Below are 19,541 nucleotides of genomic sequence, written 5' to 3' on the forward strand. Positions count from 1 at the left end.
AATAGGTACAAGTGCCGCACAGACTCTCGCTCTGGCAAATGTGGTAGCGATGTCATCTCCGTTTGCGTAAGTCCTTTTGAAAGCGCTCCATCATGGGATATCGATTAATGAAATTTCACAGTGCCGCAACGACGGGAACTAAAAAGGTCATGGGTGGATGTCTAGCATATGGTGCGGATCAGGAAGTAGGTGTGGGCGGTTGCTTTGCCATTATTGGCAATGACATTCTTTTGAAACGATTTCGTATAGTACAGTCTTCAGCATAGAGAATTCAGGGCCCTTTTCTTGAGCTTTTAGAAGTCTTCGCAGACTTACTCGTGTCAAACACTCGTCATTTGTTCTATTATTAAGGCTAAACACGAAGAGCTCGCAGAATGTTGGTTCTGGGGTACCCATCTTTCATCTGTTCACTTAATCTATTAGTACTAGTCCAGACCTTTTCCACATTGAGTCGCGAAATACCGTGATAAAAAACCTTTTAGTACATTATAATCTAGAGATTACTACGGCTTAAACCGTGCCCAATTACGTGTATTAGAAAATGTGGCGTCCCTGCCGGTTTAGTAGGGAAGCACACAAAGCTATCTTAATGCCTATTAAGCAGCTGCATAAGAGGCTTTGGTCAAACCTTGGTCTGTTTGTCAGCCCCCAGAGCTAGTGGAGACGGATGTACGTTGCCACGAACCATGATGAACCGTGTTGCCGACGACATTGACATTGGCATTCGCGTTTCGCCAGGTCAAGCGGTTCGTCCTACCTTCGAGACTAGGCGCTCGCCGAGATGGACATGGTCATCCTCTCACTCTCTGCCGCCATTACTGTCACCCTATTGTTTCCCACAGGTGGCCACGCTCGCTGGAGTACCGTAGTATGATTGCGTCTGACCTAAGTGCTGAGACAGACCCCGCACTTCGGACCCGCTACGGTGTCGTTCTCGAAACTATATTATGTAGGGGCGCACACACCTTTGAGCTATGGCTTTAGCATATGATCGAAGAATTATTTAACTCCACGTCAGAGTCACTCGACAAGCGTTCTGCCGAGCATCAACAACGATAGCGGTGCCTCGCCCTAAGCTGCCGTTACAGATCATTGCCCAAAACGCAGAAAAGATGCTGAGGCCGAACCAGGTCCCCTCATGTTAGCCATCTGCGCTTGTACACCAGTGTGCATATCCCCTATTGTCTGCGGCAGTATCCATTTGCTCTTATCAAAACCTCGGGTGCTATGAAAGCCAATGTCAAGTAGGCCTTAACCAGCCTAATCACGTCGGATTAGGAGGCCGTAGCCAATCACCCTCCACGGTTGAGCTTCTACCAATCAGCGCTTTATTCCGACAAGTCACATCCCAAGAAGAAATTACCGCACCGACCTTTCATGTACTGTCAACGCCGCAAACGCTCCTTGTTCGTTGTAGCAGCGCTTCATCCCGTTACGAGTTATACTGTCTACATCAGTGTGGCCAACGGATGGAACGGATCGCCGATCCATTCCAACGCCACGAATTCAGGGATCTCCAGTCCAAATCCGTCGGAACGAGTGATCAATGTGTATCACGGCAATAACCACAACTCCCATGAGGACGATTCCGTCAGAAAACGCATGGAACGGATCAATGGAAAGTCTGATGGAGAGACCTTGCTATGAAATACGACCTCTTTCCTCATTCGACCGGCCTTTGCCTCATGCTGACGATACCAGCATTGTCCCATGAATACAGGCACTGTAATACCTGTGACGTATTACTTCGTACACTGTAGATGATTGCGCCGATCAGTTATCATCATTCCAAATCTGCTGAATATTTTTCTGCTCCCCCCACCCCCAAGGAAGCTGCGATTGGAATCCTCGTCCGAAAGTGAATTGACGACTTAGTCTTCGTGCCGTAGATCATCTACTAAGCTGAGCGTGGTAGCACCTCGTCCTCCTGTATTTTGGCAATTTGTTTTCGTGTGCGAATGGAGCCATAGATTGTCGCAAGTAAGGAAATCAAGGGTAACACGATGAACAGCGCAATGAGCGCGGCGCATAGAATCATAGCGAAGACCGCGAATCCATATGCTGCTTGTTGAAGATCAGGAGCTGGACTTTTAGAGTGTGCTGACAATGATAGATTGAAAGCCGACAGAACAATAACAATGACACCAAACGCTGACACTGCATTATTGTACTGGTCCATGTAAGGTACATAGCTTTCGGTCAAGGCATGGGGGAAGCCTTGAAGGATGCTGGACACGGAAATCTTGTAAGGCGAATATCGGTAGATGGTGTCGAGCCGATTCAAACGCAACTCGCCGTATTGGAATCGTGGGTCCATGGTATTAGAGTCCTTAGGGTCGAGATTTGCTAGTATCGTACGCGCAAATTCTACCCAAGCTCGGTAGTCCAAGTCCACATTGACCAGACGAGATTCTTGTGCCACCTGTAAATCATGACCAAAGCGAATGAGGCCACAATAAGAGTACAGAAGCCCGCACGCTGCCCGGTGCAATTGAGGTTCGCAGGATATATAGGCCTCCCAGAAATCGTAATTGAGCAGAAAGTCCGGGAGTGGTTTGAGAAATATTCTCGATTTCGCCCAAACGAGGTGAAGATCCAGTTCTTCTGCGATCACAATTTCGCGGCGCAGGAACTTTTGGTAGTACAAGGAGCGGGGAGCTCCATGGACGGCGATTAGCCACAGCATCTTGCGTATGGCATGGAATCGAGAAAGGTCGAAAAAGGCACGGAGAAATCTGTGCACCTCGCTTCCATCCTCAAGTCTCAGTGGCTGCAGTTCCCTCGCTAGGGGAGATAGATCGTTGAAGGCCGCAGGGAGGACTAGGTCCTCCCGAGCAATCAAGGAAGAAGTCCGTGGGAACGGGGGCTTGTATGCTGGCGACGCGATGCTCTTCCCGGATTTTTCCATAGAGAATATAGTACCACGACGCTTGTGAGAAAAGATTGGAGTTGCAGTTAGATTGGTCAGTTCAAAGCTCTTTTGGGGAGTTTAGAGGAGTATTATATATAGATTTTGATTTTCATCATGATGGGTAAATGATGTCAGAGCCAGACCAACCTGGCGCCGCTCGGAAACTTTGAGGATGCCGTGAACGGCGTTGACTCTTTGTGAGATGTCGCAATTGTGACATAATTCATGATGTTGAACATGGGTTTCCCGTTCTTTCTGGCTGTAAAGTATTACTCAAAACGCTGACGATAGCATTCCGAGAAATGACTTAAACTAATCTTAGAAAAGATACAATTGGATTGACATCGAACACTCGTTATTTATTCTATGAGTTAGGCTAAAGCACAACAAGCCCTCAGAATGTTGATTCTAGGATATCCATCTTTTAGCCATTTCGATTTTGTTTTACTGGTACAAGTCCAGCCCTTTATAAAATCAGACCTTGAAATAGCATGATCAGATACCTCTCAGTATATTAGCGATGTAAGGATCCCTGCAGCCTGCCCTTATAATTCGATAGATCCCGCAGGACTCCGTCCTGTCTCACTAGACGTTTCTTCCCTCTTCATAAGATCCAAATGGTTAAAAATCCTGATCTCACTAGCTTCTTTCAGCGCAACCATGGCCTTTTCCTTGGTCGATACGAGAGTATCACCAAACACAAACTGTTCTCCGATCGTAAGTTCATATGCGTATGCGTAGGCGCCGGAAGTAGAGGACGCTTGAATTAGAACGAGATTGATATCATCGACGTCGACAGGTTTGCAAAATTTCTGGAGAATGTACGTCAAGTTGCCTGGGTCTCAAGGATTAGAAATGACAACTACTACAATCTGCACAAATACTTACATGCGAGTGAGAAGTCCTGACGTGCCGATAGAGTTGAGGGGCTATTCTTGACTAGATAGTGTAGGCGCTCTCTGATTTGATGGGTGGAGCTCATGATATTTGGTTGCTGGAAGATGCTTTGAGGTATTGTGTGGTGATACTGTGGTGTGTTACTCCCGGGTCGACCGGCATTAGATAGAGTTATCAACGGTAATTGTTGTCGACTCTTCGCTACTGGTCATTTGCATTTGCCATAGAACAATCTCCAATCCTGTACAAACAAAAAGGACCATGTTTGATTTCTATCTGGCTGTTTAGTCACACGCGAGTCGGCGAAGCTGTGAAGTCTAGTTATAGCCATGGAGCACAAACAACGCTTTTCCGTACCGTATCGTGCGAATAGGTGATGCGACCCATTCTAGATAGTGGAGAGAGTATAACATCAGTAATTTAGTGCGTCTTCGTCCACTCTCTGTACCAGTCGAGACATTCAGCATTCGCAACGCTTGCGGAGGTCTTCACGTTTAAACCGCAAAGAATTTGCTTCACTGCACCTTCGACCCTGTTTTTCGTTAGCTTGCTTCAAACATTGCCTCAAAAAAGTAAACTTACTTCTTCCCGTTGGTCGTCACCGGGATCTCGGGACACTCGTCAATAATGCCAGGAACGTGTCTCGCGCTCAGAGCTTGCTTCACCGCCACCTTGATATTTGTCGCGAGCTCCTCAGCAAACTTCTTGCCATCCGCCATTTTCAGAAACAAGCAAACAGTCTCATCATCATCCTGTTCTCTCCTCCTCCCAATGCAGAGCGCATCCGCAACGTCCTCAGCAAAGTGCTCAAGTACAACATTGTAGATCTCCGCGGACCCGAATCGAACACCAGACGGCTTTAAAATCCCATCGCTGCGACCCAACATCCATACACCTCCAGTCTCAGGATTGAATCGCACGAAATCACCGTGGCTCCAGATCGGTTGCCCTTGGCTGTTCTTAAATTGGTCGAAGTAGCTGTTGTAGTATTTCTTTTCGCCGTCTGCGCCCCAAAAACTGACCGGCTGGCAAATGAATGGCTTCGTGCAGACGAGTTCGCCAGGCTCGCCCGTATCCGAAATGTCTTTGCCGGTATAGTCATAAGCTGCGATGGCCATGCCGAGTCCTGCAGCCTGGATCTCGCCCTGGTAGACTGGTATGAGAGGATTTGGAGCGCCGAAGAGGGATATGATGTCTGTTCCGCCGGTGATGGACCCCAAATTTATGGACGAGGGGAAGGAAAGGTATACATAGTCGAAAGTCGAGGGCGCTAAAGGTGAGCCCGTGGAGTAGATGGCCTCGAGGGTGTTGAGCGAAAGACCGGCAGCCTTAGGGTCCAGAGACTTCTGTTCCAGGATGGAGAGGTATTTGGCCGACGTACCGAAATGCGTGATCCCCACCTCGTCGATGAGGCGATGCATGGCGAAGTCGTCCGGTGCAGATGTTTCGGGGTTCTTCAAGTCAACGTAGCGGAATGGTGAGCCATCGTACAGGACGATTGTGGCGCTTGAAGCTAGACCTGAAACTAGCCAATGCCACATCATCCATGTGCACGTTGTAAAGTAGAAAAGGCGCGACTGGGGTTCTATTGAGCAGTGAAGGATGTGCTCTTTCTTATGTTGAAGTAATGTACCGATAGCGCCATGGACAATGCACTTGGGCGCACCAGTGGTTCCGGAGGAGTAAAGAATGTAGACTGGATGGTCAGGAGACAGGTATTTGAAAGTAAGCTCGTTGCTTCTCCTCAAAGATGCGAAGGTCTTGTAGTCATATGCCTTTCCGGATGCGACCTCAAGAGACTCTACAGAGAATTGCACACTGGAGACGGTCGGGAAGATGACGGTGGCTTTCAAGGATGGGAGCTCCGATGCTATTTGACTTACTTTAGGTAGCACCGGATGACTCCGACCGTTATAGAATGCTGCATTGTCCGCAAACAGCACCGTGGGCTCGATCTGTCGTAGCCGCTCCAGTACGGCATGTACGCCAGTATCTGGACTAACAGCCGTCCATATCCCTCCTAACGAGGTGGTCGCGAGCATGGCGACCAATGCGTTTGTGTGGTTTGCGACATATCCTGCCACTCTGTCCCCTTCTTGGAGACCTACTTCCAACAGTCCGGATTGACATTGCCTCACGAGCTCCCTGAGCTCTTTCCACGACACGGTCTGGCGCGTTGTCTCGGTAGCGGCGATGATCGCAGGGCTATCTGGGTCTACCTCTAACGTAGGGAAGAGTAGATTCTCTGCGAAATTCAGAGTCGCATCTTTGAAGAACGCCGGGCGAGGATACATCGGTGCTCGTGGATCCACCACCTAAGTACATTAGCCGCCGTCATACTGAATATTCTCCCAACACTGACCCGCGACGCCCCAGTCTTTGCTCTGACCTCGACAAACTGCCATACACAGCCCCAGAATTTATCAATGTGATCAATGCTCCATTTGTGTAGTTCTTCGTAGCTTGACAATTGCAGTCCATACTTCTGGTTCACACTGTGCAGGAATCGGAACATTGGTGTGGATTGCGGGTATGGGTGTCGCCATAGCAGCTTCGCAGCTTTGTGGTGGCCATTAGAAAGGTTCGTCCCATTCGTGCCATTTGCCTGGTCGCCGTTCGCCTCCATGTTTAACTGTCTTAATTGCAGCGTACAAAGACTGTTATACTTTTTTGTTCGGATAGCGAAGGCTTTATGACGCGGAATAATCGGGGAGGACCCTTGCTACTCGGAACCGGGTCCCCACGTTACGTTCTGCGCCTATCCGAATTAGGCTGATACCTCGGTAAAGAACTAGATAGGAGAGAGCCGACCTGGACTCATCTTCTTCAAGGCGAATTTGAATCTTTTGTAGTTGCACGAGTGCGGCGCAGGCTTATCCAGGAATCTCGATATGAAGGTAATGGTTATCAGTCAACTTGATTGGTGTAACGGATTCCGCGCAACTGTGAGGAGGGTTGCACCGTATGCATGACCGCGTTTGCCTTGTTGCCTTGTTTGTGCTGCTCTCGAAGACGTTTCATTCTTTCCTTCGTGCATTTCGGGCCCCTCAAGCGCAGGGGGCATCCTGTTGGGTAAAATCTTATGAAACCAGGTGTCATTTTTAGGTGAGAGGACATCTGTGATCAAGTGAGGTATATTGAGAACTTCGGTAAATGCGAGGACTTTGACGACATTATCGTAGCACCCGATGTGGGAGTTCCTCCGTCTGGTCAGCAGCGATACATGATATAGATGCATGCCGTCTTTACAGTCGACGACGTATAAGCAATAAGTTCTTCTCAAGAGTTTGTGTCTGGGTGCTCCAAAACATGTATCAATTTGTGCAGGGGAACTAAAAAAATGGCCACCGGGAGTTGCAAGAAGCCGGCGGAAGTTCAAATCGGCGACTGGCCTTCTTCTTCGGATTCGAGGATAAAGCATCTGGGTTGTAATGCACAAAATATGCACCGAGCACTATGCCAAGGTCTAGATACGTGATACTACTGAGGATGCGTGCCCTCTTTTTTGATTATACGGCTTTCGCGTCCGATCGAGGATACACGGAAACATGTACGCATGTCAAATGAAATACTATCATCTAATTTTTTTTCCACACTACGGCAGGAACAAATGATTAAATGTGAGCGCATGCGGGCTACGGCATGTTTTAAGATGCTCTCTCAGACTTAGTATTCTTGCTAAGTGTGTTTTGACAGATGGACCATTTCGATCCTCATGCTTTCCACCCCTGACTCATGGCTTCCTGCCGCCTCAGTAAGATGTTCAAGACTTCTTCCGTCTGCAACGTAACTCGTGACTCCGAGGCTACTCTCCTTTTTAATCTTGTTCACCCTCCAACTGCCTATAGTCGGATTCTCCATATTGTTCCAGCCCTCACCCGACCGACCCGATCTTCCTGGTTGCCGCGAATTCCCCGCTTGTCTTAAACCCCCTGTATCTTGCGAGATACGCGATAACTTGGTCGTAATGAATCGTCGAATGCTCTTTGCAAAGGGCGTATTACCAAGCTCGGCAACAGAGGCAGCGAGCATGGGTGCGCAAGAGCAGATGACGCCGCATGAGTTCTCGAGGATCTGGAAAAGAACACCAATCCAAGCCGATTGAGTAAGATCTGACGCGCCGTAATGCGTAGTCGGCATCAGACAGTTCAGACGGGGAAGACCACTAAGTGTGGCACTGAAAACGTCAGTTGAAATGGCTTGATGTTCTTCACAAACTGTGCAACATACAAGAGCCCTAATAGAAAAGCAATGCTGACGGTTATTTTATTGCTTGCCTTGGTATTGAGTCTCCATATGATAGGTAGAGGGAAACTGAGGATGAACACGTCCAAAAAGACATGTATCAGGCCGGACGCGATGCAGAATTCTTTCAGCTTGATACATTTACCAGGAACCATGGGGTCTCTAAAGCGCTCAAGGGGAATGCAGGTTGTCAGCATCCTGAAGACTATGAGTAAGACAATCTCTGAACCATGAGGATGGTTACTGACGTCACAACGGTGCTTGACCACCAGCAGAGCACAACGACCATCGCTGTGTAGCAAGCATATCGATGCCATGAAACGGCTTTGAAGATACGAACATATAGGGACAAGATGGCAAGCTGGAGCGTCGACGAAGTGGTCGCCCAGAGTATGCTGACACTAGTGAGAGCCTATCATATAGTTAGCAAAGTTGCAGAGTTGACGTCTTGCAGGCGCGAATGTGCGTCATACCTTGAACACAGTTGGGACGTTCTCAGGCTCAAGCAGACCATCGGGAAGTATTGTTCTGCCAAGTCCCCCGTAAACGACGCTGATCACGATACTTACATAGCACCCGAAGGAAAGAAACAAGCCGGTAGCACACAGCCAGTCGTCCCAAAGTAACTTTTGCTGTCTGCGCCGACGCAACCGGAAGCGAAGGATAACGGAGAGAGTCGCCAAGACCAGAAAAACCGCAGGGACTATGACAAGTGTTCGCGACTGCGATGTGTTCACTGCAAATTGATGGACCATCTTGTTTTCTTGTCAGTAGGGGAAGGCTGAGCTCAGGTATGTTTTGCGAAAAGGAAGGGTAGACAAGCACTCAAAGACTATGGCAGCCACTTATATTCGTCGCATGCACCGTAGGCAGCCTGGAGAGCGTACAGAAACAGGCAAAAATTCTAGAGCGCAGATGAAGTCCGACAACTTTCGGCTCTCCAATGAATGCACGCGTGTCACCTACTCGATTGGTACGTAATATATTTATTAGCTTCCTGACCGGAGGAAACACAGCATGGTGCGCGAGTATCATTTTGCCTGCGCCCCGAACGGCCCTGGAATATTCCCAATTGGCTACTTACGTCGCCACCATGGTAGGTGGCGTCGTACGAGAGCAAGGGCTGAACCTCAGTTTGGCCAATATCACGTCATTTTATACTCCAGATGGGGCCATTTGTGCGACATGCTTGTATATCGCAACCGTCTATCCACCCTCCATGATAGTGACTGCTCTTCTCCCTGGCTTCTCTCCTCTCTTGAATAAATGAGGCTACTCCCAATATTTATTTGCTGGGCTGGCACCACCACATGATGGATAAATTTTCATGAAACGTTAGGGTTAGGGTTACTGTGCCGATCGCGAAGGACAAACCTGTTCGCGTCTTGGATTCTGCGACTGGAGAGGGGATATAAATGATCGAGGATTCCGAAAGATATCCTAGTGCTATGTTCGTGGAGACGGACATTGACCCTATCTGGTTTGATGAACACCGTATCGCGCATGACGGGATGATTTGGTCAACAATCAATCCTGGAGCCTTAGCCTTAGGTTGATAAGGGATCTTATCATCTCGTCCATCAGCGAGATAGGTTCACGAATATCACTCTTGGACGGTGCCACGGTGAATGGTCTGTTCAGTTTCGTCAAGCCGGGAGGCTACATCCAGTTTACTGATGCAGATCTGATGGGCTTTAAACGAGGGTAGCAACGTGAGGAGACATGGATCCTTCCTCGGGTCCGCAATTGGGACACTGGCTGAAGTCTGCGGGAGCTGAGGATGTTCAAGTGAGGCCTATGTCGCTGAGAATGGGAAAGCAAGCTAGTACAACCGAGTTAGTCTGATATCCCGACTTTTGCTAGACGTCTGATGTGGTCCTCTTGCTCCTTAGGCTAATATCGAACTCTTTAGTGGGCATGAAGAACCCTTCTATGCTCCCATTAATAAGACTTATTAGTAAATTACCATCTAGCTTACTATTAGATTTTAGATAGGAATTAGTTTCATATTTTTAATAGCGAAGAACCTTCCTGATAAATATTTGCCGTACCTAAAGGGCAAGTATGTGGCATTAGAGAAATCTACCTTGATTTTTCCAGCGTCTTTAGGTTTTCCATCCTCATCGCTTTCGGTCTTGTTGTGCACATTGCCAATCTAGACATTGGTCGTGACTTCATTCATACCTATGGTACGGATTCTTTCCGTTTTGGCGGAACTGGACCGCTCTTCAGCCATACTCCTTATCTTTGCACGCCATCTAGCAGTTTCCATTATTACCACCAAAATGGAAGGATCCTTGCACAAGAAATTCGGACTCTCGTCTTCAATCTTTACCTTTTGCGTAAGCATACGTAAAAGGTGGGGAATGGCCCTAGCCAACGGTCGCGTATCACGACAGAAATAACTTTGTGGCTTATATGGTGGCGCACTGTACCTATATGATCGGCACCTGGCTTTTGTCGTCACCAATGGACCCCCACGCCCCGGGACGACCCATATTACACCGGTATTTGGCAACGTAACAAATAGCGATAGGATCGGAGACGTCGAGCCAATAGTGCGTTATCGATATCATAGAGCCCCCCTCACCGATCACTATGCTGCCAGATTATAAGTTGACTGTTACAAGAGCCTAATCGGGCCGATCACATCGCCAATATAGCCCATCATTTACGAAGTGATATACCGCATACACGAGCGCGATGTCTGCTGACGTCGATATTGTCAGGGTAATGACGGCTAGGTACCAAAACAGCATCTTGATCAGAGTTTTTGGTCCTTGCTGAATTACGATACATGGTCGAGATAAATCGTTCATCGAACTCTCCAAGCCTACCTACTTGATTCTCCGGCTTCTCAGACTAATCTCAAGCTTCTTGGTCGGTAGGAAAAAGCCTTCCATGCTTCCACTGACCGGGCTAGGCGGGATAGTACCCGCAGCCTCGATCTCATACTCGTGTATGAGTCGCCCAAGAATCAGCTTCACAACCCGGGTAGCGAAGAACCTCCCTGGACACGACTGCTTGCCATAACCGAACGCCAGGAAACTCTGGCTCGGGGTCTCTGCCTTGACCCTTCCGGCGTCCTTCGGCGTTCCGTCGGCTTCGCAATTACATGGACCTGAACCTGCGAAACGAAATGGTTGGAACTCACGAGGGCTATCGTAGTTGGCTGGGTCAGAGTGGATTGATTGCGCTGAAAACACGATTCTAGTTCCTTGCTTTAGCTGGAAACCATCGTGCAAGGTCACGGGCTGTTGAGCAAGGCGAAGAGAAACCACTTTCAGAAATCAGTATTCGAGATGATTGATTGAGTGAGAAATACTTACGAGCAGAGGGTACATGAACGCGAAGGATCTCTCTGACGAAGCTGTCCAAAAGGTGTAAATGGTTCAAGGTATGCTTGCTGTCCCACGATCCGTACTTCTTCAGTACATCCTCGATCTCTGCACGGATAAGCTCTATGCATTCCGGCATTTGTAGCAGTTGCCAAATTGCCGCATGCACCAAGGCTATGCTAGATCCCGTACTTGCGAAGTGTAGATGCAGTACGCGGATAGCATGGCGGAATGAATCGACTTCCTTCGGAGATGCAGGTGGCATGTCAACCATCAATTGTATAGTATCGAGGTTCTTCTTGATGTCTGGTCGGTCCTTCTGTGCTACCTATACGTTCTTCCACAACGGGCACGATATACTTGTACATAGCTTTTCGGATTTGCATGCGGTATGGAATGCTGAAAACCCAGTAGAAGGACTTGCGGAAGATTCCTAAGGGTATGAAATTCCACAAGGCGCCAAAGATCACGTGGGACATATTCAGAGCTTCTGTTGTAGCGCGGTAGTCCGCTCGTCGACATAGGTCAGGTCCTACGAGGATCCTGTTCGATATGTAATGCACGAGTTTCGAAGACAGTTCCATGGCTTTGAATGTTTTCCAGTCGTCGAGCACCCCAATGTCCTTGTTGAAAACGAAGTTTGCCTCGTCGTTTAGGAGGGGTATGGTGTTGTCTAGATTAGATAAGCCCCTGGCCTCTGGATAGTAGACAGACTAACGTGCCAACCTGCGAATTGAGGTATTTCGATACAACATCTATCTCCATAGTGTTCGCAATAGGTATATCCCCGACAGAAGCCTCCATGTTCAAAGCATCGCTGAGGCATTTTGCTAGGTTCAACGCATGCCGATCTTGTGTCTCCAAGTCGCGGAGGTACTCAGGTGGCATGACGAGGAAACGAAGTCCCCAGAATGTGACTGACCATGGCTGGCCTTTCTTGCTATACTGGGCTCAAAGTCAGCTTTGTGAATCACGTGTTCACACGCGAATGTGCCTACCTTCTCGTAAGCTGGTGGTTCGAGTTCGTGAAGCCTCCAGCGGTCTGCAATAGACCAGTGTAGCCATGGCTTCAAAAGACCTTGACCAATGAACGGGTATTGCCCGTAGACAGGTGCGCCATCTCCAAGCCAAACGCCGATAAAATTTATAGTTGCAAAAGCAAGGAACAAGGCTGATATCCAGTATTCACCAGCAACGTGTAGCAAATTGTCTGATTTCAGGTTCTTGTCCATATTGGAAACTGCTTTTCGCGGGTGAAGATAATGAGAACCAAGGCTCAAACTAGAAGTTATATCACCATGCGGCGTAGCAAAAGACGGTGTAGCAAAAGAGGGGGTGCATCTGCCTAAAGTCTTCCCCAATCAGAGCCTGAAGCAATGGCCGGGCTGGGGTTGAGAGGTATCTGAAGAGTATTGAAGATGACGCGCTTGGTGAGTGCTGAGCTACGTTTGCTTAACTAAGTGAGCGAGCATTGAGCATGTGCGCGGTCAAGTCCATCGCAACTTATTAGAAGGGACTATCAGTACGGATCTCAACCAGAGAGGTACATGATATGAACGTCGAGGGTACGCTCGCTTAGTTCGCGAATAGTTTCAGGTCATAACATCCCTTGTTGATGTAGACTTGTCGTGTAGCCAGCCCTGACACTTCTTCGTGCGCCGACTGAGCTCTGAACCGGGTGAGGAATGTACATCAGGCTGAAATCCAACCTACGACGACGCAACAGCCAGAGTGCTGGAGTTTGCTGACCGTGACGTAGCAGCCGAGGGCTCGGGATGTGCACGTGCACACGTGAATGCTAATTTAGCCTCACGCTAGTCCCCATTTGCACACTCGTAATCTCACTTCGGCCTGCTGCCACCCTCCATGTCAGCACAGCACACCGGCGGCACTGACAGCTCATGCCGCGGGTTGATTTTGGGATAACCTGCTGAACCTTCCGCCAGGTTCGACTCGTCACGATTGCAAGGGTTAGGCTGAGGAATGCGCCGGCGGCACACCCATCTCATCTTCCATTCCCGCGGCTGATCCGAGAACGCACTGTACCTGGCGCCACTCCATGTTGTGTACCCAACTTTGGCCCACCGTCCTCGCCTGAATCCCACGCGATGATGCAGGCTACCGCTGATCTGGCGTCTGCGTGCTCACCTGGGCACCGACCAAAACTCTGGCCGACGACTCTGCAAACGTCTTGCGAAGAAGTCGAAGTTATATTTGTTTTTTCAAGCGCCACTTGGATGATTCCCCGCTTGCGGGCCGCTGGGTGAGACGGCAAGGAGATGTGGCTCTGTCAGACCGCAATGGCAATGATGGCCCCGCGCTCAGCTGCTTGCGAACGGTGCACATGCCCTGAGGTGTAGGCCGACGGCGAGTCATTACGAGGTACTGATAGAGAATCATGACAACCCCACGATTGCAACCCCCTTCGAATTGACGCCATAGGATTTCGTGCTACACTTGGCAGAGCTCAACGTTTTCTTGACAGGCCGTTGTCGCGCGTGCTGGACGGTCATCTGCTCGTCTGGCGGCGAATCCGAAATTGTCCAAACGGCGACCGCCTCGTTGCCTTCTTTCATATTACGACTAGTGCGATGGTCCGCATTTGTTTTCCCGCCTAACAGATCCTTGGTGGCGTCGGCGTGATGTGCTGAATGCACATGCAGGATCGCAACGGCCACGCCCATCGCAGCCCGCTGCTAGCCCTCAGGCATCAACACTTGGCATCAAGGGGCAGTTGCGTGCTGTGCATACTTAGCCTATTCTTCCGGTGGTCATCCGGACGCCATGCATAGGTCTGTCACATCCTCCGGCGGGAAATCGGGCTGTGTCGACTCTTCGAGACATGCCATAGGGCCTGTCCATTCGTGGGCAATTCGCGATGTGTCGTGAATTAGAAGGTCGTTGTGCTGAGGCGATGGCCACATGCTCTTGAGTTGCGCGCCAACCTCCAACCAGGTCGAACATTATTGTGACTACATCGACGTGAAAAGCTCCGCCTCTGCGGCTACACTTTTGATACAAAACCTGGGCCCGCGCACTCTCCCGTCAAACGCACGTCCTCCCTTTCTTTGACTAGCTCGGCCCCAAAGCAAGGGAGACGACTTGAGTGGGGCATCGACCCAGTCTGTCGGCGTTGGCGCCAACTGGAAGGTTCAGCCTATCACAGTATGCGCCCCCGTTAACACCTGCATCAAATATGCAACCCTCCACACGGAGACACACCATGCGAAGCCATGGATACGACCCTCGCATGGGCCTTCGGGTTATACCCCCACCCGCTACAGCGGTGCGGCAGTGGCTCAGGTCCACGGGTCGCCAACTAAGCTTTCCCCAGCAATCTTCCGCTGTCCCGTCATCCCCGTCCAGCTGGTTAACCAATCCACGTGCATTTCGGACACCCAGCATTACCTGCAACAAGCAATGGTGCCGATGTGTTGTCAACGCTTGGGACAATGAGCAATGTATGCCGTGCAGATCTTGGTTCGACTTTCATCTTACCGGAATTCTTGCACCTGACCCCACCGAGCGGATCCTGGATGCTCTGAGACGTTTTGCCATAGCCCATACCTGCCTCTTTCGTTCCCTTATCCCGGCTCAGCCCGATCGGATGAATCAATGGCCGCAGTAGCTCTTCGTTTTCGAGCACGAGTGTGCCTTTGTCATAGTCCTTCAGCCCGTTGAAGGCCGAACAGTTGAGGTATATATGGCTAGCGGGCCGCCTCGTGAGACAGTACACCACATTTCCTTGCTCCCTACACCCACAAGAATACTGTAGCTGCCCTCTGTACAACCGCGATGGCTTCACAAAATCTTGCATCACATCCTCTCGGCGCCGACGGCGCTCAGTACGTTTCCCATCCAGCAAGCACGCGCCACCACAGCGCTTTGTACTCACTGCATATGCCCGAACTGACATCAGCTCAGATCGCCACAAAGCAAAACCAACCGAACCAGCAGGACAGTCCTCCAACAGAAAACCTCCGCAACGCCAGCCTCTACGCAGAAGGAACTCCCTTACGCCAGTGAGCAGTGCAACACTTTCTCTCCAAACAATTAACAACCTAACACCGCCTTCCAGTCCAAGTATTGCAAACGCGAAGGAAACCTGCGTGTCCATACCACATGCCCATCGTAGATCTCGATTCCCGACATTCCACGACAAGCGAGATGACGCCCATGGAGAGGTTCCTGTGCGCTTCGCATTCGGAGCAGCCGGTGACTTTGTTAGAGGGTTTTCGGGTGGGGACGGCGGCGTCGGGAGGATGCACGTGTGGTCTGGCGCCGAGGAGAGAGGGGATGGCTATGTTGTGAGGTGGTGGTTAAGCCCGTTTGGGGGCGAAAAAGTATGTTTAGTCGAGGTATGGGTTACATGAATCTCTTGCATAAGCGGCCTATCTGCTGTATGGAGATCACGTTAGCGGTGGCGGTGAAAAACGCTGTCTCTAGAGTACACCGTTCAAGAAAGGAGATCGGTGCTTTGTTAAAGTTCTGCCCGTATCTCCCACATTTGTGGATACAATTTTCAGTCACTCTATCAGTGCTCTTCTAGAGTCTCACGGCCGCTTGAAAGGAGCCTCTGCATTACAAGCTACCTAGCCCTTCCGCAGAAATTTTCAACCCAGTAGACTTGCAGTACTAAATCACAGGCCCTTATTCACCGCATCAGACAGGAGTCTTGCAAGGACATCGTTAGCGGACTCCACTCCGTCGACATTACCGGCTGCGTCAACAAGCCTCTTGAATGTCCCATCTTCCCAGTGGAAGACAACGACAATGCGATGCATTTGAACCTCCCCGGTGCGAATGATAGTGTTTGTGATCGAAATCTGGTCAGGGCGAGCGTCGATACCGCCGTGGGTGCGGGCTAGGAAATGAATGTTGTTGGACATGATTTTGAGACCCTGGATTCTGCTTTCGATCATCTGCTTGCTGGCATCTTCGTTCAGAAGCAACATGTTGTATACGTGCTCCGCAAGCGGATGCAATGGAATCGTGGACATGATTCTCAATGTAGGCTCTGGGTATTCAGCAAGTGAGGTGACTGTGGACGAGGTTGAGGGTAGCGGATTGCAGTGTAGGTCGCGGTCGAGGCGTTTATAAGTGACGCACTTGATCTGCGAAAAGTTTGCGCAAGCAATATGATGACATGTGCAACATAAATGCTTTGCTTTACCTTCGCCTGATGCGTATCTCATGAGATGCATTTGTGGCGAGCGCAAACAAGTAGACTCTGGTGGGGACAACGGCGGAAAGAGACATGGCAAACATCAAGTCGCATGCTCGTGATTTTTACACTTAGGAAAGCTCAATAACTTGGAAGCGGGGATTCGTCTTCGTTCTCGACAGTGCGTGGGGGAAGTCCATGGGGTAAAATTCTGGTTAGGCCAGCTCATCAAGTTGAGAATATCCGTGAGATCCGCAACAGGCTATACGATCAAATTAGAGAGCCATAATGGCGATAGAACTTCAGATGGGACTATGATCACATCAGGATCCAGGCTCTTGTATTACAGTAAATGCAGTAAGCTCAAGAAACAGACCCGGAATTGTCCGCACAGTCAAACGCTTTTCCAATGATTCCAGTATCATATGCCATCTTGATCGACAGCGCAACACCATATCTAGTGTTATAGTCAGCTTCCAAATCACTTATTTGAGTGACCGTACTTACGTTCCACCAACGACCATAAACAAGCCGATGAGTAACACAAGAATATGAAGACCATATATCAGCTTCTGTGATGGGCCACCGGTTCTGTACCCTTTGGAGTCGTGCATCCAGAGCAATGCTGGGAATACAAGCGAGAAGGGGGCGAAGCACAGCGATCCGGCAAGACCCAACAGGTAGTTGAGGATCGGAACGGCGCTCGCGATGATGAAGCCAAGGATGCCTAAAATCAGGTTGGAGCCAAGCCAAGTGGTCCAGTGAATCGTCGTGTTCTCTTGTAGACTATGGCAGGAAGCCTCAGTTGGGAACCCCATATCAATAGGTAGTCTAGCTTACTGGTGTGTGTTCCGCAATATTCGCACGAAAATGAGCTTAGCGGCGACATGCTGGTATATACCTGAACAAGTTAGCTTGTGTCTCGTCGAAACCATAACCAGATATTGATCGGTTCCGTCTTGCAGTAGCTGCCATATAGGGCACGACTCACCAACGCCAATCACTAATCCAGGCAAAGCGATTCCATAACTGATCTTTTTGAAAAGTTCACCGGCGCTTCCGAACGCCGGAGTTGCAATCCAAACTCCGCACCATCGGAAAATGACAAGCGAGAAAGTTAGATACAGCACTCCGACGAAGAATCCTGCAACCAAACAAGCCTTCCTGTAATCCGTAGGGTTCTTCATTTCCGATACCACAGGCATGTACATCATGGAGCCGCTTCCACTGATAAAAATGTTCGCACTCGCAGTGATGCCAGCTGCAAAGGACGGATAAGCAATTGCGGTCCAGCCGAGCTCAAAATCGCCTGTTGGTGGCGCGATAGCCGGGCGGCTTTGTTGCGTGACAGCTACAACGAAGATAAAGACTGCAATGAAGAATGTGAAGAAGCCGACCCATGTAAGCCATCCCAAGCGCGAGAACGTACGGACCGAAGAGAAGCCCGTGATCAATACGGCGGAAACAAAGCTGAACCATACAGTGCAAGCACCATGGTTGGAAAGCGCATTGAGTGCAGTCGAGCATGATACGATACCAGCAGCTGTAATTAGCACTTGAGCTATCATGATCTGGATTCCGACGAGCTCTCTGCCGATCCGACCGAATATGAGGCCGCACATATCGGCCAGCGTATGGCCTAACGGGCGGGTATAAAGTCAGTATAAGTGAAGACAAGAAGGGCGAATACCTTGTACATGTCTCAGCCGAGCGTAAGAGACATTATGTCTCTGCCATGAAGATACATCCACTCAATATTACATGTTTTCTTACATTCTGGATGGCGGTTGCGGAAATCTCCGAGAATTACGGCCGTGTACGTGTTCAAGATCTGCCAACCGACGATCGAGAGCGCTCCTCCAACAGCACCAAGCGTGGCAAGCGCGCCAGGCACAGCCAAGATGGACATGGCGAATTGAATTTTTAGGAAGATGATGGTTGCTCGAGGCCTAAAGAAGAAGTAGATTGTAAGCACAAAGTCGAGCGATCGGACCAGGCTATTTGTCGAGACGCCGCGTGGCAACGCCTTGTTCGAAGGAATTGCCGTATACCTACCAGCTGACGGTTCTGAAATCCACGCCTTCGGCTGACTTCTTAAAGACCTCATGGGCCTCTCGCACGTTCATCTTCTCACTTTCAAGCCCGACTTCATTGCCAGTATCGGCTCTTTCAATGTTGTCCTCATTGACACCTGGCGCTGGTTTTGCCATGCTGATGAGACCTGAAGCCTCAAATGTGTCGAAAGCTATGAAGCGATGTGAAAGGTGTAGGAATCGATCCGCGGGGCTGTCCACTAATGGTCGATTTTGAGAAATGCAGACTGCTTATACTGATTCGTCGCCCTTACCCGACACTAAATGAACATAGCCGGCATGCATTTCGATGTGCGAAACATCATGGCTAATGATGGCACGGCGAGAATGCTACTACGGCCCTAGTCTGTCGAGATAGGCCCAGTTTATCCGAAGTGGCGCACGGCATTTTCGAGCTACCGCGAGAGATAAGATAACGGAGAATAATCCAATGCATTTATCGCGGCAACGCTTTTATGCTAGATAAAATGGCTTGCTCGAGGTCAGTAGGCGCGGGTAATGCACCTATCTCAATGTCTGATGTCTTTCTGGTCAGATAAGAAGCAAAGAGTGGGTCTTTTACTGTGTAGTCCAACACGGCTGAGACCGTAACGCATCCCAGAAACTAGGCTAGACCCATAGCCGCCCCACGAGATTTCCCCCGCAATTGATCCGACACACTGGCACCATGCTTGATAAGTGCGTGCGCCATGCCGCGTCCAAGTTACGCCAGGCTCGCTAATGCTTTGTCCGTCAGACGTTTACTTCGACTTGTAGATTTATCCGCAGTAGTGCAGTAACCAAACATGTTCCATTGCTTGACTTCTACATCCGCAGGGTTGGCAACAGGCTCCTCATCATTGTGTCTTCCCTAGATGGTGTGACTGTTTGTTGAACTACACCGGTTTGTCAGG

At 49.7% G+C, this 19,541-nt stretch overlaps 4 protein-coding genes across 4 annotated transcripts; all 4 read right to left on the reverse strand.

Annotated features, from left to right (window-relative positions):
* Nucleotides 1-3,456: 3,456 nt before the first annotated feature.
* On the reverse strand, nucleotides 3,457-3,893 carry N0V89_004838 (uncharacterized protein; the record flags this gene model as incomplete). Its single annotated transcript, XM_056213619.1, has 2 exons — nucleotides 3,457-3,746; nucleotides 3,800-3,893. 2 exons carry the CDS (start codon nucleotides 3,891-3,893, stop codon nucleotides 3,457-3,459), a joined length of 384 nt encoding a protein of 127 aa, XP_056073927.1.
* A 335-nt stretch (nucleotides 3,894-4,228) lies between these two features.
* N0V89_004839 (uncharacterized protein) lies at nucleotides 4,229-6,434 on the reverse strand (the record flags this gene model as incomplete). Its single annotated transcript, XM_056213620.1, has 3 exons — nucleotides 4,229-4,340; nucleotides 4,391-6,123; nucleotides 6,171-6,434. The coding sequence occupies 3 exons, from the start codon at nucleotides 6,432-6,434 to the stop codon at nucleotides 4,229-4,231; spliced, it is 2,109 nt and encodes a 702-aa protein (XP_056073928.1).
* A 4,456-nt stretch (nucleotides 6,435-10,890) lies between these two features.
* N0V89_004840 (uncharacterized protein) lies at nucleotides 10,891-12,623 on the reverse strand (the record flags this gene model as incomplete). Its single annotated transcript, XM_056213621.1, has 4 exons — nucleotides 10,891-11,333; nucleotides 11,383-11,719; nucleotides 12,118-12,336; nucleotides 12,390-12,623. The coding sequence occupies 4 exons, from the start codon at nucleotides 12,621-12,623 to the stop codon at nucleotides 10,891-10,893; spliced, it is 1,233 nt and encodes a 410-aa protein (XP_056073929.1).
* A 3,408-nt stretch (nucleotides 12,624-16,031) lies between these two features.
* On the reverse strand, nucleotides 16,032-18,765 carry N0V89_004841 (uncharacterized protein; the record flags this gene model as incomplete). Its single annotated transcript, XM_056213622.1, has 3 exons — nucleotides 16,032-16,505; nucleotides 17,422-18,025; nucleotides 18,611-18,765. The coding sequence occupies 3 exons, from the start codon at nucleotides 18,763-18,765 to the stop codon at nucleotides 16,032-16,034; spliced, it is 1,233 nt and encodes a 410-aa protein (XP_056073930.1).
* Between the last annotated feature and the right edge of the window lie 776 nt (nucleotides 18,766-19,541).

Source organism: Didymosphaeria variabile (assembly GCF_027946475.1).
Source record: "Didymosphaeria variabile strain IMI 356815 chromosome Unknown scaffold_3, whole genome shotgun sequence".
Taxonomy (NCBI): domain Eukaryota; kingdom Fungi; phylum Ascomycota; class Dothideomycetes; order Pleosporales; family Didymosphaeriaceae; genus Didymosphaeria; species Didymosphaeria variabile.